This window comes from Cinclus cinclus, chromosome 11 (assembly GCF_963662255.1).
Source record: "Cinclus cinclus chromosome 11, bCinCin1.1, whole genome shotgun sequence".
Taxonomy (NCBI): domain Eukaryota; kingdom Metazoa; phylum Chordata; class Aves; order Passeriformes; family Cinclidae; genus Cinclus; species Cinclus cinclus.
In genome coordinates, this window is record NC_085056.1 from 2691485 (window position 1) to 2717775 (window position 26291).

The following is a 26291-nucleotide window of genomic DNA, read 5'->3' on the forward strand; positions in this document are numbered from 1 at the left end:
AGGCACATTTTGTACCTTTGTGCACAGGTCACAGCTACAGCAGGCACAGAGGGAGGAATTATGACTTGAGTGAGTATTCTGCTCCTTAAAGGCTGTAAATTCAGTCAGAGAATATTTCAGTGTATGGATTTTATGGTTTGATTGTTGGTATCTTGCATAGCCTTGGTCAGGGTCAATATAAAACATAAGCAGGTTTCAATTCCTTGAGATTTTTTTATGAGAGCAGAACCCAAGGATTCAATAAAATCTCTTGCATTTCAGAGTCTGTGGACTTAGAGAAATCCCTCCTGACTTTGCTCTAAATGATGTCTTCCTGAGCATGCAGAGAGCCTGGAACAATAGCTCTGAGAGAGGCAGACTGCCCCATTCACTTTTTCTACACAATCTGCTGTTTCCTTTAGGGTCAGCCCACAAGAGAAAATCCACATCATACAGCTGGAGACACCAGAAGGCCATGCAGGGCTGTGCCTTGGCCACTCTTGTGTTTAATTAATTTAATTTAATTCAACAGCAGTTTGGCAGCTGGCACTGAAATGTCATTTAGCTGGAGAGGAGCAGTACCAGGAGCCCCATCCCTGCTCCTGCTTCCCTGACTTTCCAAGGCAGAACTGCACGGATTTCAGAGAGGGATTTATTGACTGAGATGGCAGCACCTGAAAGACCTTGACATTTATTAATAACCTGGATCAAAAATACAAGGGTCACTGCAGCATTTTTCCAGTCCATTCACAATGTCAATAAGCTTAAGCTTACAGTAATTCTTTTTCTTCCTAACTACAGTTCACAGAATCATAAAAGTTGAAAAAGAGCTCTAGGATAATCAAATCCAATCTGTGACCCATGCCCACCTTGCCACCAGCCCAGAGCACTGAGTGCCATGTCCAGCTTCTCCTTGGACACCTCCACCACCCCCCTGGGCAGCCCCTTCCAATTTCTGACAACCCTTTCCATGCAGAAATTCCTCCTGATTTCATATTTGCATACCCCTAGTTAGCATCTCCTCATAGCATGGTTTGGAGTTTAACTCTCAACTGGGAAAGCCAACAGGACACTGGGTAAATGCAGTGAAATGTGGCCTTGAAATACATGACAGAAAAAAGTGACAGGCTGGAAAGAGCCAAGATTTTTGACACTGCTCACCTGTGGGCTTCACCCAGAACCACAACTGCAAACAGAAAAACATCCAGATGTTTGTCCAAACAAAACTGGCCCCTGACTGCAGGCTGGGCTGACAGGAAAGCAAGCAAAGTTACCACATTTCCAGAACACATAAACACATCTGCTCTGAAACTTCAGATGGGAAGAAAGGAAAGAAGGCAGAGGATGTGATTCCCACAAATGTGACCAGAAAAGGGTGCCTCCACCTGAAATGCAACAGGGGAAGTTTGAGATGCTGGAAGTTGTTGTTGGCAGAGTCATTGGCTTTTAACTGCTAAGGTCACCTGGACATCTTCAGCAGAGCACGAAATATCCCAGAGTCAAAAGGAATAGCAAATGATCCCATTACTCAATTTGCCATCATTTGGAAGAGGCAGGCAGGGATGGATAATTATTTTTTTTTGCTTTTCTTTCCTCTGCTTTGGAACCTGATGATGCAGTGAGTGTGTTTGGGTAGTAACACAACCCTGACTCTCAGCCTTGAATGCACAAGCCCTGAAATGAGACCCAGAGGGTTGTGCAGTGCTTGTCTGCATTTGGACTCGGTGATACTGGACATCATTTGGAGCTGTACAAAGAACAGAATGATTTTTTCCAGATCCTTTGCTGACTTAACAAGAAGTTCACAGGATGACAGAATGGTTTGGGTTGGAAGGGATTTGAAAGATCACCTTGTTCCAACCCCTGTGGTGGGAACAAGGACACCTTCCACTGTCCCAGGCTGCTCCAAGCCCTGTCCAGCCTGGCCTTGGACACTTCCAGGGCTCCAGGGTCAGCCACAGCTGCTCTGGGCACCCTGTGCCAGGGCCTGAGCACCCTCCCAGGGCAGGATTTCTCCCTAATATCCTATCTTTGAAGCCATTCCCCCTGTGCAATGTCCCTCTCCATCGGGAGGAGGAGTCACTTCCATTTGGGAAGCCACGATGAGCTCAGCCCTAAGCCTTCCTTCCTCCAGGCTGAACAATCCCAATTTTCTCTACCTTTCCTCCCAGCAGAGCTGCTCCATCTCTCTGCTCATGTTGGTGCCTCCTCTGGACTCTGTTCAACAGCTCCAGGTCCTTCCTGTGCTGGGATCCCAGGGCGAGATGCAGCTCCAAAGCTTTCCTTGAGCCTTTCCTACAGAGCCACATGATGATGATGAAAACTTTTAATTTAATACTGAATAAATGTCTGAGCCTCCAGGCATAATAATCTGTTTAAAATACACTTAACAGTACTCCCTGGCTAAAAGAAAAAAAAAATAAAAAAAATAAAGTTTCCAACTCTTACTTTAAAAAAAAATCCATTTAGATGCTTACTTTGACTATGTGCCCAGCATCACTGGCTAAAGTGCTTCTGTTTAGAAAAGATGGCTGGGCCAAAACTCAACTTGTATTTCAGGACTAGGAAACCCAAGAGGGGAAAAAAAAAAAAAAGTAGAAAGAGCCATAGCAGATAAATCATTATTGGCCATTACACCATCAGGGATGGTGACAAAGGCACAGAGGCTTTGCTACTACCTCCAGCAAATTCACAAAAAATTCCATGCCTGACTAAGCACCAAGTTCTGACCATGGTGTGCCTGCTTTTCATTTCGAGTAATACTAATAAATACTAATATTTCACAGAGACAAAGGAATCACGGCCCATTATAAGAGACAATCAGGAAAAGCAGCTATTTTATAATTATCTCATCCATCAGAAAGGCAGTTTTGGGGGAAAGCAGAGAAAACTGGGATTTGCTTTCCTCAGAAATAAGAAATCTAAGGTTTACCAAGGGCTGATGTAGCAGAAGGCTCAGAGAAGGTTTCCCATCTTTCCCACTTGATGTTTCCAGCTCTTACTAGAACTAGAACTAAGCCAGTGTTTCCACAGCAACACTTCAAGCACAGAAAGACAGTCTCTCTCTCTCTCCCTGGCAATTTTTATAAAAAATAAATTCAAAACTCTCAACAGGCAAAGCCCATTTTTCAGGAAACAGAATTGTTACCCCTAGGACAGATTTCCTGTTGCTAGCTTTTAACCTCACAGGTATAAAGGGGCAGGTCTAACCTTAAATGACTGACTGGAACCACCTTGCTGCAGGTGCCAAAGAGCAGGGCTTTAAGCCAGGCTTAAAAAAAACCCACCAAACAGCACCAAAACCAGAGTGTGGGTACTTTGTGGGCAATTGTTTCTAGAGAAATGGCTCCTCTGTCACCTGTGGGGACAAACCTTTGCATGTCCAAGTGCAGGAGTGAGGAAGGTTTGTGCATAAATTTGTTCTTGTTAAACCTGAGGGTTACTAAAAACCTTACAACTTCAGGTTGGCTTCTCACAAAACAATGAAAACACCTTTTTGCCTGTTTGTTTTTAATTCTCCTCCACACTCATTTGTGACTATTGATTTCTCCTTGCCCTTTGCTCCTCTGATTCTTGGCCAGCTCTGCTCTCAGAGCACTGCCCCCAAGGCTCAGGCCCTGCAAGGAGGACACAGCTCTGTCTGCAGTTCCCGGATCCCTGTAATCCAGGAAAGCTCTGTGCTGTGCTCCCTGCCAGCTCAGTCGAGCAGGAATCAGCTGCAATTCCCTCAGAGCACTCTTCAGCTCGCTCACTCTCAGGCTGCCAGGCAAGTTCCCCACATACACAGTGATAATTGTGTCAGATCCCTCCGATTTGGGATTTACAGGATCACTTTCCACATAGGGCTGTCCCACTGGAGCTGAGTCTGGAGCAGCCCATGGCTGGGTATTTGCAGCCATCACCTTCTTGTTTGAAACTGCTGCTCTGTTGGTGTTTGCCAAGGCTGGATGTTCATCTTGGAGGGTGACATCTTTGCCAGCCTGCTTCTCCCTGCTTCGAAGAGTCTTTAGGATGGGGATTTTTCCCAGCATCTCAGAGCTGACCTAAAAAGGAGGAAGATGGATAGAATTATTATAAAAGGATTTCTTGCCTTCCAGAAAAAGATGATGAGCACCAGGGCTCGTCTGTGCCATAAAAAGAGAGGAACCTTATTATCCTGCTGCCACACAGGGTGCCAGAGCATTCCAAATATTCCTAATTGCTGGCCTGATTGAGAAGTCTCTCCCTAAATACACACTGCAGGACAAAAATAAACATTAATGACTCTTGAAGCGAGCAGCACAATGTGGATCCAGCAGGCAAATCCCAACCAAAGTCAGGACTATTCCAATTTGACACTTACTTATCTGAGTGCTTTCAGATCTGCATTCTCGTTATTCTCCCTCTGTGTTTGCTTTGACTGAGGGCCTGTGCTCCTGCCCTGGCAGAATCCATCCCAATCCACCATACACTTCCATTCTGCAGAGCTCTTGGTGCTCTTTTCCCCCAGAACAGGATATCCCATGGGCTGGGTCACACAATGGTGGAAGCTGCAGCGGGAGCGTGCCTTGGAGCAGGGCTCCCATGGATGTGGACCCAGCTGGAGGCACATCCCCTGCTTGGGGCACATCCCCTCTGTGCCACCCGACCTCCCACACCACCCACAGCTCCTCAGATCCCACATGGATCTGCTGGGCTGGAGCAGGGAACGGAAGCGCTCGGACACTGCACTTCACACTGTGAGCCTGTCACTCCTTCCTTCCTTCCATCCGTCCGTGGCCTGTTCCCAAAGAGCTTTTCTGGAAGGGCTCTTCCTCTCAACAGCTGAACCCCATCCTTGTGAGGCATGAGATGCCCCAGGCTGCACTCCGACACTGGCAGGAAATGCAGTGGTTCCCCAGCTAATGTGGTCGAGCTCTTGGCTTGCACGCTGTGCTTGGAAGGAGGAGGAATTCCTGCTTGGCTGCTGGACAAGTCCAACATCCATCAACACCAGATCCAATGCTGAAATTTAGGGAGCAAAACAGTCTGGGGAAGCAATGCTTGAGCTAGCAGAGACCCAGGCTAGTAGCCCAGAATGTGAGCGGGCCACTCTGGCAGGGCACCACCCTCAGCAGGCTGGACTGGAGCAGCACCAGCATATCCCAGGCACCAGAATATCCATCTGCACATGCCTGCAGATGTCCCAGCTCAGACCTCACTCATCCCAGAGCCCCTGAATTCCTGCTCCTACAGTTACAGTCACAGCCAGTCTGGATCTGCACAACATCAAGCTCAGCTCTCTGGGGACAGGAGCCCAGCTCTGAAGTGACTCGAGGAAAAGCCAAGCCAGGGTGGGGCAATATCAGGATGAGGTGGCAGGAAAGTCACTCAACAGAATTCTCTTAATGCTCCCAGGGCTCATCTTCTGAAGAGCAAACAAGCAGGTCTTATTTCAGGCTGGAACTAAATAAAAATATGATTTCCATAAAGCCTGTGCTAGTTCTGCTAACACAACATCAAACAGCAAGGACTTGCTCTGGGGACTTGCTCCAGGAGCCTCCACACTCAGAAAGGTGTAGACCATTTTCAGATTTTACAGAGTTATTACTCTTTGGATTCTGGGGTTAATTTGTTTTTCTCAGCCAAGAATTCCAAGTGCTGTGTTTGACAGCAAACTCCCCTTCCCTGAGTGTTACAACATCAAACCAAGGGCTGAAGGATCTCACTTTGTTTGTCCTGGCCAACAATTAAGAACATTTGTTGTCCTCTGTCAAATTTTGATGTCAAATGTAAGCTCTATGCTAATTAAACCAAACAGGAAAAACATTTTTCTGTTCTCATGCAACCAATCACTCCTGGCCCCAAATCACAACCTCAACTTCTTCCCAAGAACAGTTCCTTTCATCCTGAAATTACTCAGTTGCCAAGGCATGGCTTGGGTGTTTGGTTAGAAAGGGAAATGCTACCAAGGGCAAACCCTCAGGGTTTTGGAGATTAGGGCAATCAGAGATGGGCACTGAGAGGATAAACTCTGGAATTCCCAGGCTTTCAAAGACAATCCAAGGGCAGGGATCAGATAATCCAGGGAACAGCACAATCTCGAAGAGACTTCACCAGGCATCTCCTCTCACTAAGTACATTCTGGCATCAGACTGCAGCTCTTGGAGCTACTGTTTCAGGTTCCTGGCAACCACAGGAAGATGCAGTGACAACAGCATTTCTGTTTGAGTAGGAATTTCTGCACAGAAAAGGAGATTAGACATTGGAATTACCGCCCAGGGAGGTGGTGGAGTCCTCATCCCTGGAGGTGTTTAAGGAAAGACAGGATATGGCACTCAGTTGTCGGGTCTGGGATCAGTCACAGGTTGGGCTTGATGATTTTGGAGGTTTTTTCCAACCTCAATGATTCTGGGATTTTTGTAAGGGCTATGAACCATTTTCTTTTAAGTTCTGATCAAACACCACCGTGAAGTGATTGTGTCGTTCCCTTAAAATCCAGCCCTGTGCAGACACAACAGAAACAAACCTTCACAGCACCAAAGCAGCAAAGGCAGCTGATTTAGGACTTGTATTTTTTTGTATTAGCAAAGATTTGTAAAAAACACTAGACAAAGTTCTGACACTGTCAGCTAACAGCCTCCTGTCACAAGAGGCACAGAGGATTTACCTTAAGGGTTTTTTTCTCTGGGGTCTAGGAGAACATTTCAGCTGGATCAAACCTAAACCATTCCCTATTTTCTCCCACTTTTATGCCATGGAAAGGCAGAAACTCGATTTGGGGTTTCAGTGCCACAAACAAATCCACTAGGTTTTTGGGAGTGAGAACTAAAAGGGCAAAGGGGGCAGTGGGTAGCAGGGCAGAGGAAAAAGCCTTTTCTGCTCTGTTGCAAAAGAGCAAACTAAAGAACCCTGTGGTAGTACAATGTGTTGCTAATTACAATCATGCAAAAAGTTCCTTTTGTCCTGTGAGCTGTGGAGGATTGCAAGGATTTATTTCCATGTGGAGAGAGTCCAAAGATATTCCTGCTCTCTTTCAAACAAGCTGTACACTTCTGGGTGCTGTGCTGGCTGCTCAGGCCTCCCTAGCCTCGCTTATCCCTGTCCCTTTCCACTGCTTTAGGCTAAGCCAGAGTTTAAGGGACATTCCAGCCCAAGTCTGGTTGATTCAGCTACATGAACATGGGCAAACCCAGCACTGGAAGCTTCCCCCTCCCCTCTAAAGTCAAGGCCAAACCATTTACTGATGTTTTTAGACTTTGGATTAAGTGCTGGGATTGAGCTTTGGTAATGAAACCAAAGCTGAAAAAGTTCCTTGTTATCCCTTGAGCAAGACCAATTCCACACTTCAGCCCACTGGGTTTGGCTAATAGAAGTGTTTGTGGGTCTGTGCCACAAACTCTGAAGTGATCTGAGTTAAAAATAACTCCACCAAAGGCAATTAATCATTTAATAATCCTGCCTACTCCCTGTCATGGCTGGGAAAGCCCTGGGGAAAGAGGACAGCAGGCTGGATGAATTCTTCTGGCACACAATTACTGGGAAAGGAGCTGAGGAGGGAAATGTGGCCCCTTTCTGACAGAAACCTGGGGAAAGAAAGTCCTGGATGCTGAGTGCCAACACAAATCTCCCAGCACTTAACCACAGCATCCATTGCTAGGAGACCTGGTTTGATCCCTAAATGTGGTGGCAGATGGAGTCCTGCACCATCCCTGCTGGAACACCAGGGCTCTCCTCACCCCCTGCTCCCACACAGCTCTGAGCAGAGCCACTTTCAGCATTTTGCTGGGGAGGATGAAGGATGTGTTTGTCCTCTGTCAGAGTGAGTAATGCTGACCCCTGAGCCAGCCCAGGCCAAGGCAAACAGCACTGAGAATTCCCTGGAAGCACTGCAATCCTGGAGAGAGGCAGACAGGGAAGGGCAAATGGGATTGCATTGGATGGGATTGGAGGCTGCCCTTATCCTGCTATTCCGTTCTGCTTCCCACAGGAACACGAGGATCTTGTGAGACCCCACCTGGAATGCCATGGTCAGCTCTGGTGTCCCCAGCATCAGAAAAATATGGAATGTTGGATCAAGTCCAGAGGAGGCCACAAAGTTGGTAGGAGGACTGGGACACCTCCCCTGTGGGGACAGGCTGAGGAAGTTGGAGCTGTTCAGCCTGGAGACATCCCAGCACCTTCCAGGATCTGAAAGGAAGCTGGAGAGGGATTGTTCATCAGTGACAGGACAAAGGAAATGGCCTCAAAATGGAGGAGGGGAAGATTTAGTTTAGATAGAGAGAAGGAATTGCTCCCTGTGAGGATGGGGTGGCCCTGGCACAGGGTACCCAGAGAAGCTGTGGCTGCCCCTGGATCCCTGGAAGTGTCCAAGGCCAGGTGTGGAGCAGCCTGGGACAGTGGAAGGTGTGCAGGCAACTGGAGTAAGATTCTCTTTAAAATCCCTTCCAACCCAAACCATTCCATGATTTTAAGGTGCAGACTGATCCATCAGCCCTTCCAAACAGGTGGGCAAAAGCTGTTTGCAAGGTTCATCTCTGCCCATCCTCAGAGGGCTCTGACCCCAGATTTGTTCAAGACCTGCAGGACAGACCCCACTTTTCACTCTGTGTCCTCATTTCCAGGAGCAAACAGGGATGTGAGGCACAGACAAGGCCGGGACAGCAAGGCCAGCACAGCTGAACATTTTATCATTCATTTGCACAAAATGTCCAAATATGTGCACACACAATCCAAGGGCATATTTCTGGGAGCTGGCAGCCCGTGGAGCCTGCTGGTGTCCCTCAGGGGAAATTTATTCAAGGCACACTTGGAATCCACCCGTGCCAGATGCATTCCAGGGACTCTGCAGAGAGTGGGGACTTTGCAAAGGTGTTGAGATGTGTGACCACGTGTGGAAGCATTCCCTGCTCCCACTAGCCCAAAAAACACATCAAAACAAAGCCTTGGCTACACTCACTGCAATTTCCTTCTGCTAAAGGATTTGTCAGCTTGGATGGATGCATTTCTTGAGCTTTCACAGCCCCAAATCAAAGCTGTTTGTTGTCAGAGGGTTTCCATCTCTTCCACTGGGATTCCCCCCAGGTTCATTTTATTTCAGGAAAATTCTTTTCCTACTGCTATAAAATCCTCAGCAAAAGAATGATTTCAAAACCAGAAGGAAATGCTTGCTAAAACAGTGATTTTTCCACCAGCTACTCTCATATCCCTCTTCCTGAACCCAAATATTTTAATTTGTCTGTACAGTTTCAATTTAAAATAAGCACAGCACAAATAACTTGATAATTGGGACAAATATAATAGCCAGTGCTCCAGATAAAGATCACAGTTACCCATAGAAAATATTAAATAAGCAAGTAGCTTAATGAATTTAGAGTTCCCAGAAACAATGGGTTGGGTTTTTAAGACAGATGAAGCCAAATAATTCTGCACTGGCATCCAAATAAAGTTTTCCAGAGTGCTCAGTTCTCAGCAGCTCTTGCTGCCCTCCAGCAACTCAAATTAATGTCCCAAAACTCTGACCTCAGAGGCACAAAACCTCCACAAACACCCCCCAGCACTGTGGATTTACAAGTGTTTCTAGAGGGTTTGATAATGATTCTTTGGTATTGATGATATTGTGGCTCTTCCTTGAAACTCTTTAAGCAGCACAGAACACACAAGAGCACTCCAGGAAAACGCAGCACGGAAATGGAGCCGTGGATTTGTTAGCTGGGTGAGCACCTCCTTCCCTCTGGAGCTGCAAACCCAGAGTGGGCATAACTGGCAGCACATCCTTCCAACAATGCTTAGGTGTAATCCCATATTTGCAAACACCTGGATTTCAAACTCCTAAATATTGTGCTGGCCTGATCCAGCCCTGTTCCCCGAGGATCAACTTTTTTTTTTTTTTTACAATGTATTTTCCACCTCACAGGTCTTCACAATGAAGTTAAGCTACTCTGTGTTGACAAAACCCCATGTTTAGAAGTGGAGGATTTATTTACTCACTTCCTCTTGGTTCATTTAGTTTTGCTCTGAGGAACAGGAATGCACCAGCAAAGCCAGGATTTGAAGGAGAAAAGGATGGAGAGAAAATGATGGAGAAGCAGCCAGGAAAATCCAAAGGACAAACACTTAAATAGCCCCTATCAAATGCTGCCTTTTTCACACCCTGGTGATTAACCAGACCTCCCACCTCCAAACCTCTCTGTGCAAGAGCTGAACATCCAGGTTCCACCACAGGCACAAACAAAATAAATGTCAGCTTGTTTCCCTGGGGAATAATGGTAATTTCTTCTTCATACAGTCACTACGCTTTGTTCTGGTCCCAAAAAGACAGAAAAAGTGATGATTATCCCTGCTCTGCCTCGTCTTCTCCAATATTCCTGTTTAATTCACACAGCTCAAGGTGTTAAATCAACACTCAAATATTCAAATAAAGGGTCAATCTGTGCTCCACTCTCAGCGAAAGCTGCAGAAAATTCAGTTTCTGCTAAAGGCACAGAAAAAGAAATAAAGAAGTGTCAGCAAGGCCACTTACTGAGAAGTCTGACACCAAGGCAGACAAACTGATCAAAAGTATGTTGGCAAGATGGATGGAGCACAAGGGGCAGGCCTTCAACACAATTATATTCAATAATATCCTAAAAAAAATTACAATTCAAAAATAATTCAATGGAAAAAATGCACGAGGACAGACAGAGCTGTTATTTATTTATTTATAACCTCAAATCCTCAACCACAGGCAGGGTAAAATGCTCTCCCACCACAGGAATAAAAATAGTCCTGGATAGAATTTGTTTGTTGTAGATACATTACCTAAAGAAATTTAACTCTTTTTGCTGGTTGGCAAATTTTAACCAACAACTTCTGATTTCTCTGAAAGTATTCCCTTAAGATTTCTCAGTTTCTGCAAGATGTGGGTGCAAAATTCCTAATTTCAGCATTCCTGCTGTGCTCACTCAAGCAGGACTGTGTCTGCTCCCTAACTGGATGATTTTAGAAATGAAAATCCAATGACAAAGAAAATGTTTTCCCAGCAGGAACCTCCAGTAAAACAATTCACTTAAAGCTTTTCTGACTATTTGGGAAGCTGAAGAAGTTTCTGACACTGGGCAGGAGGAAAAGGCCAAGTCCATAATAGAGGAACCACCAAGCAATAAAGATTCATGTTTAAAGTCACTGCTCTTCCACCTGAAAACAAACTCCAGCTACAAATTTATCCTTGGAAAGTGAATCCACTACAGAAAGAGGAATGTTCCAGCAGCAGCTTGTGTTTTTCCTTTCCCAACCAGAGCAGCACAGACTCCTACCCACCAGTTCCAACCCCTGGGACACCTCCCACTATCCCAGATTGCTCCAAGCCCATCCAGCCTGGCCTTGGACACTTCCAGGGATGGGGCAGCAACCTCACATGTAGGGAAATATCCCCCCTGCTCACCATTACCCCTTAAACCCCACTGCACACAGATGCTGCTGTTTTGTTTCGCCTGACAAACACATCTGCTTTTTTACCAAGTATTTCTAATTTCTAAAAAAAATTGTTCATATATAAAAATGGGAGCTTTATCAGCAGCTAGTTGGTACCAGTAAGCCACCAGCTGCAAAGGTTTAAGATTTAACTTGAATTAAGACTGAACTTGCCTTGTGCCACATTATTCCCTGAGGTTTTGGTCGTTTGCAATTAGTCTGGATAATCCTGGTTGGAGTGAGGATGTAATCCACAGTTAAATCATGATCATCCAGGAGCTCCTCTGCTATGTCAAGCACCTACAAGGCAGAGATTTGGTTAAGTAGCTAAAAACAAATTCCCTAAAACTGTGCCCCATTCCTGATGTCTTGTCACATGAAAATCCATCAAAGACAATGGGAATAAAGATGCCAAACCAGCATCATTCCATGTCTCTTCTCCAGACAGAGCAGGAAGTGTCCCAGAGTTCCCTCCCTGCTGGAGAGGGGATATTTGAACATCTGAACTCACCTGGCAGTCGTGCACAATGGTAACCACAGGTGTGTCCTCCTGCACTGCACCCATGGACACCATCATTGCATATTCCATGTCTGCATAACCCTCCCCTTTGCCTATTCTCCAGCCTAAAGCACAGAAAAGTGGAAAAAAAAACAACAAACAGCAGAGTGGAAAGCTGTTGTTAAAATCATGTAATTAACCCTGCAGTCTGCAAGTTGTAACTCTAGAAAAAAATCAGATCAGCATCTCTCACAGAGTGCAACTTTGCTTGAAATCAGCACTGAAATGAAATAAAATGTTTCAATGTTTCAGTTTCAATGACTCCTAAAAGATACTAGAAGCTTTCCATTCAGAATAAACAAATTTAATGCAGTTAACACAGCAGTTTATTTAGCAATTTTATTTAGAATCTTCTATTTATGTCCAACACAGGTTAATGTAGGTAAAGAGGAGTCTGGGTCACACACAAAAACTCTGTTATTTTAGGCAAGGGATAAAGTCAGTGGAAAATTTTTCAGCACCAGCAGGTTTCCAAAACACTAGAAAATGCAAAATCTGATCCCCAAACAGGTACTGAATCAGCAGATCTAACACATCAGACTGTGTGACCAGGCAGCCTGCTTGGATTCCTTTAAAACACAAATAACTGCTTGCCTCAAGAGTTTTCCTGAAGGCCAAAACATCTCTGAGGCCTCTGCTGTGTGCCCACTGCATCCTGGAGGCACTGCTGCTTCTGGCTGGGATGGGGAGCAGGGATTTGTCACACACAGAGGCAGAGCCCAAGGCCACAACTCAGCTCCAAGGATAAATCTGTCTCTGCCACGTGGTGTGGCCTTCCTGACACTGGAACCTTTCTGCTGGAAGTTTTTCCTTACCTTTTTCAGAGACAGCCACTGATCCCACAACAACCAAGTCCACTTGTGCTTTCCCATCCAGCCCCACAGGCACGCTGTAGTCTTTGACACCCTGCAGGAAAAACAAAAAAAAAAAACAAAACCAAAAACCAAAAAACAAACAAACAAACAAAAAACAAACAAACAAACAAAAAAACACAAAAAACCCCAGCATTTGATGTTTGCAGATTGCACAGTCTTCCAAGCACTGAGGCAGAAATCCAGGATATTTTGATAAATCCAAGTAAGTCCCCACGTTTTCAAGGGTCTCTTCCATGTTTAGCCAAGCTGTACTTGTCTGGGAAGTTATCCCCCAGGGAATCCTAGAATAGATTCCCTACTACACTGACAAGAATTTTGGCACACTGCAAGGAGAGCTGAGGGAGGTGGGCACTTTTAGAAGCAAGGTTATTTATTTAGGATCCAAACCTGGTATTTTGAAACACTTTTTTGGAAATCAGTTCGTAAAAATGAGGGCAAGTGATACTTCCTATTTACGCTTCCCTTCTCTACTAAAAACTTGAGGAATACCAGAGCACTACAAATGCTTTAATGAATTCTGGCATACAAATCACAACGTTAATTTAGACACAAACAGCTACAGCACACAGAAATCTGAAGTTACACAAAGTGATGCAAATATTTTTTCCTTCCCCTCTCCCCCTGTTAATCCCCACCCACTCCTCTTCAATCTGTTCTCATTTTAACAAAAATTCTGTCCAGATTGCAGAAATTATGTTTACTTGGGTTTTTAAATGTCAGAGCTTTAGAAGTATTAAAAATATATCTTGTGATTCAATCACTCCCAATACATGTGTAGAGCCCACTGTAAATGCTCCTCACACCAACTGAAGTCAGTGCTAACTATAAATTAACAATATTAAAACCACAACAAAGAGCCAAACATTTTCTGCGCAGAGCACAAACCCCAAGAATTCAGTAATTTGTGACTGACTATCAGCACTAATGCCCATCAGGCACTTCCCAGCAGTGTGGTAAGGATTGTTTGCACAGTGCTTTGTAAACACAAACTGCCAACAGCGTTTTTTCATTAGTGGGCTGGGGGAAAAACCAGACACAGGGTGGTAAGAACCCAGATCAGACAGCAGGCCAAGAGAAAGGTCTCTTTCAAAAGTGCTCTTCAGCGCTGAACAGCTTAATTAGTTATTGACTAAAAGAACTTCCAACAAAGAAAGTCACTACTAATTACCAGCCATTTACAACCTCAGTTGTTTATGGGCTTGGGCAGAACTTTATTGCCTTTAGCAGGAGATAAAGGAGGAAATAAAACCATATAGTAACCTCTTAATGCTGTACCAGTTGGGTTTTCACGGCAAATAAAGAAGGATATAAAACCTGCCAGGGTTCTCTGGCCAGAGCCTTCAGCTGTACAGTGAGATTGAAACACGAGAGGGCAGCAAGAGACCACGCTGCAAACCCAAACCTCACCACGCGTCCGGGCCTCACTGCATGCAAATGCCACAATTCACGGTGCTTTGGATGCTGGACTCCTAAAAAAAACTCCTAGTCTTTCTTATCTGGTAATGCCTAAGAGCACTGAAATAATCCCCAGAGGATTCAGCAGCTCAAAAAGTACAGAATGTAGGAGCCTGAAAAAAGATCCAACTCACCTCAAGTCACTCATGATTTTCCAAAAAAACCCTCAGAAATATCAGTACTGTCCTGCTAAGACTAAATCTCCTGGTTTCAATATGATCGATGGCAGTTTTGTACACAAACCCAGGAATAACATCCCAACAGGAAGACGCTTCAGGTTTTGCAGCTTCCAGCTGATCCATCCTAACCCCACACTGTCCCACAAGTTAACTGAGCCCTCCCTCATCCCTCATTCCCACCTGAGACGTGGCACATCTTCTCAGGATCTCCTTGGTTGCACCCGGAGGGGGAACAATCCTATTGAACAGCCCACTCCTCAGACGTGGTGTGGGAACCAGCAAAGTCTTCCTTGCCTGGGGAACCACATGAAAAGGTTCATTTTACACTGAAGAAGTATTTTTATTGTCACACAGTAAAAACTACATGGCCAAACATTTCATTTGTTATGTCGTAGTTAGTGTTGCTGGTTATGTAGTGTTTTGTAAGATTAATTTTCTCCAATGCAGAAAGAAATAAAGGGTAAGACATACATCTGAAGCTATCTGAGGACATACCTTTAAAGACATCCCCTTCTTTAAAGCAACGTCTCTAAATAGCTTTTTAAGAGATAATAGCTTCAAACTGACGAAGGGCAGGGTAAAGATTGGGTGTTAGGACAGAAATTCCTCCCTGTGAGAGTGGGGACACCCTGGCACAGGGTACCCAGAACAGCAGTGGCTACCCCTGGATCCCTGGAAGTGTCCAAGGCCGGGTTGGACACTGGGGCTTGGAGCAACCTGGGATGGTGGAAGGTGTCCCTGGCCATGGCAGGAGGTTGGAACTGAATTATCTTTCCAATTCCTTCCAACCTAAACCATTCCATAATACCTACTGACTCACAAATAAGCTGCACATAACTCCTGAAGATGCAGTGCCAGGTGTTGCTGAGGTGCTGCCAGGCTCTGCTGTCACCTCCCAGCTCCTCCTCAGGTGTGCCAAGGCACCTTTACCTGCAGAGCCGCCAGCCGGGCACCTTCCAGAGGTTTGTCAGGATCCACCTTCACCTCCCGAGCTCTGCTGAACACATCCAGCTCCCTGAGAGAGCAGCAGGCCTGCAGAGAGCCCTGGGAGAGGGAAGGAGCCAACAGGAGAATATCTGCACTTATTTCCAGCGTTAGGAAGCGGGCGTTCCTCTGGGGAGCATCGGGGTTTATTTTTACTGTACAGGCAGCCTGGAAAGCCTGCAAGCCCAGGAGCCTCGTGGCAGCATGGGAAGCGCCCTGTTTGCATAAAATACCAGCGGATCACCCAGCAGCTCACAGCAGAGATGGGCAATTCAGAACCTTTCACCCTCCACAGAGGCTGATTTCCAGAGATTTTTCATTGAGGGGCTGTTAATTTTCTGTTAATCCCTGCAAATGTCCAGGTTGGACAAGGCTTGAAGCAACCTGGCATAGTGGAAGTGAATGAGCTTTAAACTCCCTTCCAATTCAAACCATTCTGGGTCTCGATAACTGACGGGGTGGTTTTGTTTTTTTTTTTCTTTTCCTTCGAGGGCTGCGGGGCGCTGGCCCAGGGAGCTGGGGGAAGGAACTGGGAGGAACTGGGAGGAATTGGGGGGTCCCTCCCGGCCCGGTCCCGAGGTGGGGAGGGAAGGAGCAGCAGCAGGAGGAGGCGGCCCAGCTCCGGCAGCCGCCATACCTTGAAGTTGGGGATGCGGCCGCGCACGGGCCGCGGGAACTCGGCCAGGCCGGAGGCCTCCAGGTGCTCCCACACCTTCTCCCGGATGTCCCACTTGGAGGAGGCCCCTGAGGGGAGCGGCCGGCCCGGGCCCGCCATCGCCGTGACGTCACCGCCATCACCGCCCTCACCCGCCCGCCGTGACGTCACCGCCGTCCCCTCCCGCATTCCCGCTCTCTCCGCCGCGCCGTGACGTCACCGTCGCCCCGCCCCCTCTCTCGGCTCGGTCATGACGTCACCACCACGCCCTCCCCCATGCACGCTCCTCCGAGTAGTGACGTCCCCACTACCAGACCACGCCCCCTCATTATGTCAGCATAGAGGGGTGGAGCCTCTGTGTTGACCACGCCCCCTCCTGCGCGCGCCGCGGCTACGGCGGCACTGAGGGCTCAAAACGCCTCGGAGGCGAAGCTGGGGGGAGCGGGGTGAAGGGAGGTCGCTTTATTTCTGCAATTAAACATAAAGAAAAAAAGCTGTGCTGGCGCATTAGTGTGAGATTTATACAAATACCATCACGTCTTGTGGCAGGGGGTAAAAGCCCACCCCGCTTTTTGTAAAATAATCCCTCACATTAATTACTTTTCCATTAAAACTTGGCTGGTAGTGAATAAACCAATATCCAGTCTCTACGTGGGTTCCCCAGTCTGCCGGCTTCCCGAAAGTTCACTTCTCACTCGCCTTTAATTGGATAATAAATGATTTGTTTGCATGATTTATTATTTATAGAATTAGCGTATTCTGCTAAAACCACCCCGAGAAGAAGGAGGACATTGAGAATCCCGACATTCCTGAGCGGAGTGCAATGGAGGGGTCATGGGAACAATGAAACAGAGAAGGTTTATTTTAAAGTGTGGCGGGAAGTGTCTTCAGAGTTTGTGCTTGGCTTGGATGCTGTGGATCCATCAGAGCTGTGGCTGTGCCAACCCAAAAAAGCGGAACAAATTGGGATGGTCCTCTGTGAGCGCTTGCAGATGGAGCTGGGCAGATGAAAACTCTTTTATTTTTTTTTGTTTTTTTTTTCTCCATATAGACCAATACTCTGCCGAGCTCAGTGTCCCCCTCCAGCTCTGACCGATTCCCAAATTTGGATTCGTATCTGCATCGTATCGTGATAAATGCTGCGGTGAGGCTTCACCTTTTCACTTGGAAACATAAAAAAAAAAAAAAAAAATAAAAGGGTTTGGAGCTCTGGTGCTGTGATGGGGTTTGGGAAGAGCCTTTCCTCCTTTCCTTGGCTCGGAATGCTGCTAGAGCCAGTGGGAATCTTTCCAGGCACAGCAGACCACCCATGTGGAGCTGGGCCGAGGTGTTTGAAGCTCATTCCTGCATTTCCTACTCATGGAAAACTGGAAAACTCCTGGGAATCCTGCTGTCCCCAAAGGGGACAAGCCATGGAGGAGCAATTTGTGGAGCTGGGAGTGCCAGCACTGCCTGGGTGCTGTCACCCAATGTCCCCACCCCAGCTGGGACTCATTCCCACCCCAGGGAAGGCAAAGCCAGGGAGGGAGAGCAGTGCTGGTAATTAATCCTTTAACAATCAAGGGCTGAGACCCTTCTAGACCACCTACATCTCCCTCCAAGCACGCTCAGCAAAGCTGTTCCTTCCGAGGAATGCTTCCAGAAAGGAGGGCCCAAGCTGCTTTCTACAAATCTGGGTAGTTTGCCTTAAAAAAAATAAGGAGTTTGCTGATAGGTGGCATCTTTTCCTACTGGTTCAACTCTCTTGTTTGTCTCCACAGGGCTTAAATTTGCTCCAAATTCCTTTTTCCAGGGTCTTTTATGTCACTGCAGCCTGGACCAGCTCATAGGGATGCCACGGGAAAACCTCTTTTGTTTGGGAAGCAGACAAGGCTACCCCATCTTTATAAATTAAATCAATCTTTGGATGTGCCTGAATCGCTTCTAAAATCCATTTTTACCTAGTTGAATCAAATATTTCAGTAGAAGAGGTTAAAAAGGAATCTGGGATTTTGAAGCAAACAAAATGCAGCTCTCCCTTGTGAGAACACCTAAATAAAGGGAGGGAGGGATGGATGAATCCAAACCCTGGGAAAAATGCAGAAATAAACTCCTTGTGCTGCGGGAGTCATTCCTTAGAAATGCAGACTGAACATGCCTGGACAGCCATGAAAATAAGCCCAAATGCACACAAAAATGAGCTTTAAACCAGCCATAATGTTATGCTTGGAGTTCAATAGTGAAAATTTTAAAAAGGCTACAAATTTTAAAGGGAAGCATTTTTAACATCTTTCCTATTAATGCAAGTAGTGTGGATTTCCATGTGTGAATAAAGAGTGCATGAGTGAATTTTTGTGTTTATGAAATAACACGGTGAAGGAGGCACCTTAAGGCAGGTAGGGTTGCCTTTTGATCCGGGCTGTTTGAGCCCAGCAATGTCTGAAAAATTGGGATGGATCAGCCCCCTGCAACCAGAGCTTCCTGCCCTCGCCAGTACAGGTGCCAAACTGGGAGAAATTCATGTGCATCAATGGGTTTGCACTGGTGCCAGACAGAGCTTCTTTTCCTTCCTTCCTTCCTTCCTTCCTTCCTTCCTTCCTTCCTTCCTTCCTTCCTTCCTTCCTTCCTTCCTTCCTCCCTCCCTCCCTCCCTCCCTTCCTTCTTTCCTCCCTTCCTCCCCTTTTCCCCCTCACTCTTCCCCTCCTTAATTTCTTCCTTTCTCATTCCTTTTCTCTCTTTCCTACTTTTCCTCTGCCCACTTGTTTTCTCCACTCATCCTCTCTTTCCGTTGTTCTCACTTCCATCCTCTGTCCCACACTTCTCCCTCTTTCCTCTTTTCCTGCTCAGTCTCTCACTGTCCCCATGTCTGTCCCTCTCTCCCTGTGTCCCCATCTCTGTGCCTCTGTCTCTGTCCCTCTCTCTCTCTGTCCCTGTCTCCCTTTCCTGTCCCTCTGTCCTTCTGTCCCCATCTCTGTGCCTTTGTCTCTGTCCCTGTCTCTCTGTCCCTCTGTCCCCATCCCTGTCCCCCTGTCCCTGTCCCTGTCCCTGTCCCTGTCCCTCTGTCCCCATCTCTGTCCCTCTGTCCCTCTCTGTCTGTCCCTCTGTCCCTGTCCCCCGCGCTGTCCCTCGCCCGGACGGTGCCCGGGAGCGCTGCAGTCCCCTCGGTGTCCCCTGGAGGGCGACACACGCCGCGCGGAGCCCGCGCGGGCAGGTGAGACCGGAGCGGCCCCGGGAAGGGCCCGGGAATAACACCGGGAACAGCCCGGGAACGACACCGGGAACGGCCCGGGAACGACACCGGGAACGGCCCGGGAACGGCTCTAGAGCGGCTCCGAGAGCGACACCGGGAACGGCCCGGGAACGACCCCGGAGCGGCTCCGGGAATAGCCCAGGAACGACACCAGGAACCGCCCGGGAACGGCCCCGGAGCGGCTCCGGGAGCGGTCCCAGGAATGGCCTCGAAGCCTCACCGGGAGCAGCCCCGGGAGCAGCCCCGGAGCGGCCCCCGGGGGCCCCGAGCGCTGCGAAAGCTCCGCCGCCGGTAAAGGCTGCGAGAAGAAAACCGGCGGCTCCCCCGGAGAACCGGGTGAAGGGAGCCCCGCGGGGCGAATCCCGCATTTCCAAGCACCTCTCGCTCTCCTCCTCGAAGGGGCTCCTCTCCCCGCGCTCCCCCCGTATTTTTCATAATGCTGATTTTTTTTTTTTTTTTTTCACTAAGCCGTTCGAATTTTGGGCTTTTCCGAGCCCGCTGGTTCAGTCTCTGCTCGGTGCCCAGCAGCAGCAAGCAAAAAATAACTTTTGCCTTTTCTGGGGGTTCTGTAGAAATTCAGGTCGGTAAAGTTTGCAGCCGAGAAGAGGTAAGACTCCATCAAGGATATTTCTCCAGGCTTCTAGGAAGGGACAGCACTGCGACACCGCAGGGGTGGCTTTGCTCAAGCTCTGTTTTTAAAAATTCCTGCATTTTATAAACTTATATCGTTAAAGAAATCCCATGTGCTTGTGTACGCTAAGACGCAGCCCAAATTAATACGAGAAATGTGATTTATTTAAAAGCCGAACATAAAAGTGTGAAGTCGTTCTCAAATTATTCCAGAAAAAAAAAATTACAAGTTTTCTCTTATGGTTGTACATTTACACAAAAAGTATCAGCTTATCTCGCTGAATTCACTATTTTTTCCCCCCCCCAAATATATCCGGACGTTCACTCGGTGGACGGAACCCTCCCCGAACATTCAAAATTATTCCCGTCAAAATCAAGTAACGATTTTGAAGCGCCCGGAGAAACTTCCAAATCAATTTTTCCATCGCAGATAATTTTTTACCATCCCTCCTTGTAGAGGAGCTGCCTCATAATTTAATTTTTTTCCTTTCCCTCAGTTATCGCATAAAATCGTTTCCTTTCTTATTAAGAAAATCTCCGGTAATTAACAACCCCGCCGGGTTCCCACGGCCGGAGCCGGCTGCGGTCTCGTCCTCACCGCCCCGGAGCGGGAAAGGGACCCTCGGTCCCAGCAGCCAGACAAAAATCCCAGCCCGACTTTAAGGGGAAAAAAAAAAAAATCTTTGTTTAAAGCCTTACGAAACCACACAAATTGCAAGGAGGGCAAGGCAAAATTACAGTGTAAAGAAACCCAAAAATCACCGCTTAGGAATCAGAGCGGCAGAAGCCAGGCTCGGGGGAGGCGGCGAGAAGGAGCCCGGCCGAAGTGACAGCAATTTTATTTCGGCCTTATCTCGCTCTTTTCGGGCTCGAATCGATTTTGCAGCGCTATTTTTGATTATAGATATGTTCTGATTTATTTTTTTCTTTTTCTCTGCGGGGTGGGGAAATCGCTCGTTTGCCACCTCGGCTCCTTCGCCCGGCAGATCCACGCTTCTCTCGGGTGGAACAGAACAATTCGCAGCAGTTTCCCCCAAGACTTGAGTTTACACTTGGTCACCATGCGTCCCTAATTGTCCCACTATGATTGCCTCTAATGAACTCATTAGGGACAAGGCAGAGGGGCGGATTTCACAGGCACAAGAAAATCCATCTCAACGCCCCGAACGAAAAAAAAAAAAATAAAAAAAATAGACACTTAAATGCGCTCTCTGATTTTGGTTGGTTTTGCCGTGTTTTTTGTGTAGTCACAAAATAGCCCCAAACTCCCCCAAAGCTGCAGAGGAACCCCTGAACCCGCAGCGACGGCGCCAGCGGGGCCGAGGCGCGATGTCACCGCCACCGGGCGAGCACCCAGCGGCCTCTCCCGAGGAATTGCACTGAAATGTATTTAAAAATGGGAACGCGGGACCTGCCGGCCACAGCGACGCCGCGATACCGGTGTCACCTCTCCCACCATCCCCGCCATCAGCCTGCCTGCAAAAAAATGCTTAAAACCTCGGTGGTTATCTGCGGGGCGGGCAGCGGGCAGATCCCCCCGGCCGGCTCGGGGCAGTTTTTTGGGGCCGAATGGTTCAATTCCGTGCGGAGGGGGCCGGGGGTGCCCGGCGCGGGGATCGGCCCGACCCGGGAGCGGCGCGGGGGCCGCCCGCCAGAGCCGCCGCGTCCCGCGCTCCCATTGGCTGTGGCCGCGGCGCCGCGCGCTCCCATTGGCTGTGTCCGCGGAACCGCGGGCTCCCATTGGCTGGCGGGCGCGGCGGGGGGCGGGGCCAGCGGGGAGTAAAAGCGCGGCGGCGGCGCGGGGCGAGTTTTGAAGCTGCGCAGCGCGGCCGGGAGGGAGCTCGGCGGCTCCCGCACCCCTCCGGGGGCTCCGGAACGTTTCGGGCCGTTGTTGTGACAAGGACTGGGGTTTCCGCAAGACTGCTTTTTCTTCTTTTTATTTTTAATATTTTTTTTTCCCCCAGATTTTTTTTTTTTAAATCTTCGGCTTTGTTTTGGTTTTGGTTTTTTTCTTTTTTTTTTTTTTTTTAATTCCCTTTTCCTGCGAGAACAGGGGCACCCTCCCCCTATCCCAGCCCAGCTCCCCGCAGCAGTGCCCGCCGCGGGCCGTAGGCGTGTGTACCAGAATCACAGTCATACAGAGGGAGGGAGAGGCCGCCAGAAACCACCCTGTCCCCGGCGACCCGGAGGATGCCGCTGCGGTGCCGCTGCTAGAGGACACGCTGGGATTTAGCTCGGCTCCGAGACTCTCTCTCTGTCTCTCTCTCTCCCGCTCTCTCCCTCTCTCCCTTCTCCGCGGAGGGGTCCCGGACGGGGGTGAGGCCCTTCCACCGTCCTCCTCTTCCTCCTCGCCTCCCCGGCACCGGGAAGCGCATCTCCATGATGCAGGCTCGCTATTCCGTCTCGGACCCCAACGCTTTGGGAGTGGTGCCGTATTTAAGCGAGCAGAACTACTACCGGGCTGCCGGGACGTACGGCGGCATGGGCAACCCCATGAGCGTCTATTCGGGCCACGCCGAGCAGTACGCGGCGGGCATGGGGCGCTCCTACGGCCCCTACCACCCGCACCAGCCCACCGCCCCCAAGGACCTGGTGAAGCCACCTTACAGCTACATCGCCCTCATCACCATGGCCATCCAGAACGCCCCCGACAAGAAGATCACGCTCAATGGGATTTACCAGTTCATCATGGACCGCTTCCCTTTCTACCGAGAGAACAAGCAGGGCTGGCAGAACAGCATCCGCCACAACCTCTCGCTCAACGAGTGCTTCGTCAAGGTGCCCCGCGACGACAAGAAACCGGGCAAGGGCAGCTACTGGACCCTGGACCCCGACTCCTACAACATGTTCGAGAACGGCAGCTTCCTGCGCCGCCGGAGACGCTTCAAGAAGAAGGATGTCTCCAAGGAGAAAGAGGAGGCCCGGGAGCGGCTGCTGAAGGAGCAGCCCAAGCCCCCCGGGCTGCCCGGTGCCGACCTTCCCAAGGAAGCCTCCTCTTCCTCTTCCTCCGCCTCGGCGCCGGCCTCCGAGAAGAAGGTGGTGATCAAGAGCGAGACGGCGTCCCCCGAGCTGCCCGTGATCACCAAGGTGGAGACGCTGAGCCCGGCCAGCGGCGGGGCCCTGCGGGACAGCCCCCGCAGCGCCGCCTCGCCCCCCGCCGCCTCCTCTCCGGACGCGGCGCTGCCCGAGCATCACCCCGCCGGTAACGGGCTGCCGGGCTTCAGCGTGGAGAGCATCATGACCCTGCGGACTTCCCCCGCGGGGGATCTGAGCCCGGTGAGTGCCGCCTCGGGCAGGACGGGCGGAGGGCTAGCGCTGGGCTACCCCTCGGGGCAGCCGTCGGGCTACGGCGCGGCGTGCAGCCAGGCGCTGGACGCTAGTGGGAGCTACCACTGCAGCATGCGGGCTATGAGCCTCTACAGCGGCGACAGGCCGGCCCACATGTGCGCTCCGCTGGAGGACGGGCTAGCCGAGCATCCCACCGGTGCCCCGTCGCCTCTTGGCACGCTGAGCTTGCCCGCGGGGCAGGACGGAGCGCTGGGCGCCGGGCATCCCCATGGAGGCGGCGGCGGTGGCGGAGGGGCGGCGGGGGGACAGCCCGCGGCTTCTTGGTACCTCAACCACGGCGCTGAGCTGAGCCACCTGCCCGGGCACACTTTCGGCTCTCAGCAGCAGACTTTTCCCAACGTGCGGGAAATGTTCACGTCGCACCGGCTGGGGATGGAGAGCGCGGCGCTGAGCGAGCACCAGGTGAGCAGCAACTCCGCCTGTCAGATCCCCTACAGATCCGCACCCTCCCTATATCGCCACGCCGCCCCCTACTCCTACGACTGCACTAAGTACTGAGTAGCCGCCACACACCTCCCCCCTCCCCGCTTAGACCCATTAAAAATTATTATTAATAATTATTATTAAAAAAAAATCGGGAGAAATAAACCCACACCAATAATAATAATAATAACAATAAAAAAAATCTGACAAGCTTCCCCGTGGACTTTGCGGCCACAGTTTTGAAGTTGGAAGTTTTCTCACTTCAAAGTGAAATTCGCAAGTTCGAAGATGCCAAAAGCACCGCTTTTGGGCCTCCTTAAATTCCGGACAAGTATATTTTACTTGAAAAAAGGGGCATGTCTCGTTTGAAAAAGGAAAAAAAAACCATAAAAAAAAGAAAGAAAAGGAAAAAGTTAAAAAAATTATATATATATATATGTCTATCTAAAAGTGGCAAATTTTATATGCTAAAGTATAGGGGGTCTCAGAAAAATAAGTTATGGACCAATATCACAACGACCATTTATACGTTTTAAAAGGAAAAAAAAGTTTATAAATTTATATATAAATATATGTCCTGGGTATTTTTTGAGTTCTCTGTTGTGCTGTAAAAAATATGTGGATTTCTAATCAGGCTGATTTTCAGAGCCATTAATATAATATTTAAAGTTGAGTTCACTGGATTATTTTTGTCTCGCCCAAAGGTTCCTAACTTCCAAATTAATGACAAGTGATTTCTTCTTCTTCTGTGTACAATTATGAAATAGATTTTCTTTCTTTTTAGAGCTGTTCTTTTCGCAAGATGAGGAAATAATTTATTTTTTGCTGGTGGATTTTTTTAAGGAAAAAATAGACAAAGTATCTGATACTTTTTTTATTATTATTTACGACGTGTGATGTTTTGTATAATAGATTTCACCTTTACTATTCCTAAGGACTATTTGCTTTAACCTGCTTCAAAGTTCGTTTGTCTTATGTGGTCCTAATTGTTGTACTTACCTTAAAATAAATCCATGCTGGTTTTTTTTCTGCTCCAAGTCTTCTCTGTGTCTAATCTGGGGTTTTTACAGTTGTTGTTTTGTTTGGTTGTTTTTGGTGGTTTTTTTTCCCCCTCCCTTCACCTTTCCTTCACGCACAAAACGTGACAGATTTTTTTTTTTTTTTTAAGCGAAGTGGTTTTCCTGAAGGTTTCTTTCTTGGAAAACATGTTGAATTCGTGTGAACAGCTGGAATTGTACAACTGGGGAGGGTGGGGGGGGGGGGGGGGAAGGAATGGGCTGAGCCCCCTCAATCCCGAATCCCTGAAATTTCGGGAATTCTCCCAGGCGTCCGATGGGGAAAAGAGGGGAAAAAAACAGGAGGAACAGGGAGGGGAATTTCTTCTCCTACCGGCCCGAGCGAGTGCGGCCCTTGCTGGGGGCTCGGTGTCTCGGTGCCCTTGGCCGCCTCTTTCCAGAGCTTAAAACAACCCCCTCTAAAAAATCCATTTTATTTATTTACTTATTTATTTCCTTGAATGTAATCCCGAGTGCCTGGGAGTGCGAGCGATTATTTCAACCCGGCCTCGCCACGGAGTCTTAGAAAGGTGGAAAGTTCACTGGAGAATCATTTCAGTTTTGGAATCCTCTCTTGTTTGAAGAATTGGCTGATATTAACTTTCTCTTCATCTGTTTAAGCTCCTGTTCGCAAGGCCGGGCACTGCCAGATATTCTGCTTTTTCCCAAATCATCTTTTAGACTTTTCAGGCAGCTTTAATCCAGGGCAAACCGGCGGATTTAGCAATCCTGAAAATCTGGGAATGCCGATAAAGCCTAAAGCAGAGTTTAGGAGGTCTTTGGAACTTTTCGAACCCGCCAGGCTCCTTTTCCAGCTGTAAAACCACATCCACCCAGCATTTACAGGGGATAAATCCCAACCGTGCCCCCATCCCGCCTCCCGCAGCCCCCAGTGTCCTTCAAAACCCTTTTTTGGGGGGGGTTCGGGAGGGATTTATACCCACGTCATACTGTTGAAATCGATTATCTAAATTGGTTTTGACCGGTTAAATTTAGCCTGCGCTTGAAAGCTGGCAAAAAGCACCGAAACTCTCGATTTAAATGAGAAAAAAATGTCCTAGCCTCACTCGATCTGTATTTTAAGGAATATTCTTGTTAAAAAAAAAAACCTCTCTGCCGTTTTTCCTGGCTCTCAGAGGGTGCTTTTTATTTAATTTTATATTTTATTTTTTTAAAATGAAATAAAAGTCAAAGGGCACTCTTTAATAAATGAAAATACAGAGTGTAAAAAATAATAATAAAAAAACCCCCAGTGAAATAAAGGGTGTAAAATGGTGACAAGAAAATAAATAGGAGAAAAAGCGGCGGGCGGGGGGGGGGGGGGGGGGGGGTAAAATACGAATTGGGAAAGAATTCTTCCGCGGTCCAGGCCCTCTTCCCGTGGGATTTTTTTTTCCTGCGTGGATCCCGGGGACACTTTGGGGGGAGATGACTGAAGTCAGGTGCTTGCTCTGGGTTTTCCCACACTCGCCGAGATGTCCCGGGATCGCCGCTGCTCCCGCATCTTCCCA

General features: G+C 48.4%; 2 protein-coding genes across 3 annotated transcripts; one reads left to right on the plus strand and one right to left on the minus strand.

Annotated features, from left to right (window-relative positions):
• Positions 1 to 654: 654 nt before the first annotated feature.
• MTHFSD (methenyltetrahydrofolate synthetase domain containing) lies at positions 655 to 16284 on the minus strand. Of its 2 annotated transcripts, none has more exons than XM_062500081.1 (7): positions 16078 to 16284; positions 15387 to 15500; positions 14637 to 14750; positions 12763 to 12853; positions 11900 to 12012; positions 11563 to 11688; positions 655 to 4022 (listed from the first exon to the last, which is right to left on the minus strand). In XM_062500081.1, exons 1-7 carry the CDS (start codon positions 16282 to 16284, stop codon positions 3507 to 3509), a joined length of 1281 nt encoding a protein of 426 aa, XP_062356065.1. In that variant the 3' UTR covers positions 655 to 3506. The 2 variants fall into 2 exon arrangements, with proteins under 2 accessions (XP_062356065.1, XP_062356066.1); XM_062500082.1 differs by lacking the exon at positions 15387 to 15500 and adding an exon at positions 15537 to 15656.
• A 6049-nt stretch (positions 16285 to 22333) lies between these two features.
• Positions 22334 to 24429, plus strand: FOXC2 (forkhead box C2). Its single transcript, XM_062500045.1, has one exon. It carries the CDS (start codon positions 22334 to 22336, stop codon positions 23798 to 23800), a length of 1467 nt encoding a protein of 488 aa, XP_062356029.1. The 3' UTR covers positions 23801 to 24429.
• Positions 24430 to 26291: the final 1862 nt, after the last annotated feature.

Coding starts and splice junctions, on each gene's coding strand:
- MTHFSD (XM_062500082.1), bottom strand. CDS start 16,284: ATGCGGGAGGGGACGGCGGTGACGTCACGGCGGGCGGGTGAGGGCGGT. Junction 14,751..15,536: donor TCCTAACGCTGGAAATAAGT/GCAGATATTCTC, acceptor GTGGTTCCCCAG/GCAAGGAAGACTTTGCTGGT. Junction 12,013..12,762: donor AGTGGCTGTCTCTGAAAAAG/GTAAGGAAAAAC, acceptor TCTGTGCTTTAG/GCTGGAGAATAGGCAAAGGG.
- FOXC2 (XM_062500045.1), top strand. CDS start 22,334: ATGATGCAGGCTCGCTATTCCGTCTCGGACCCCAACGCTTTGGGAGTG.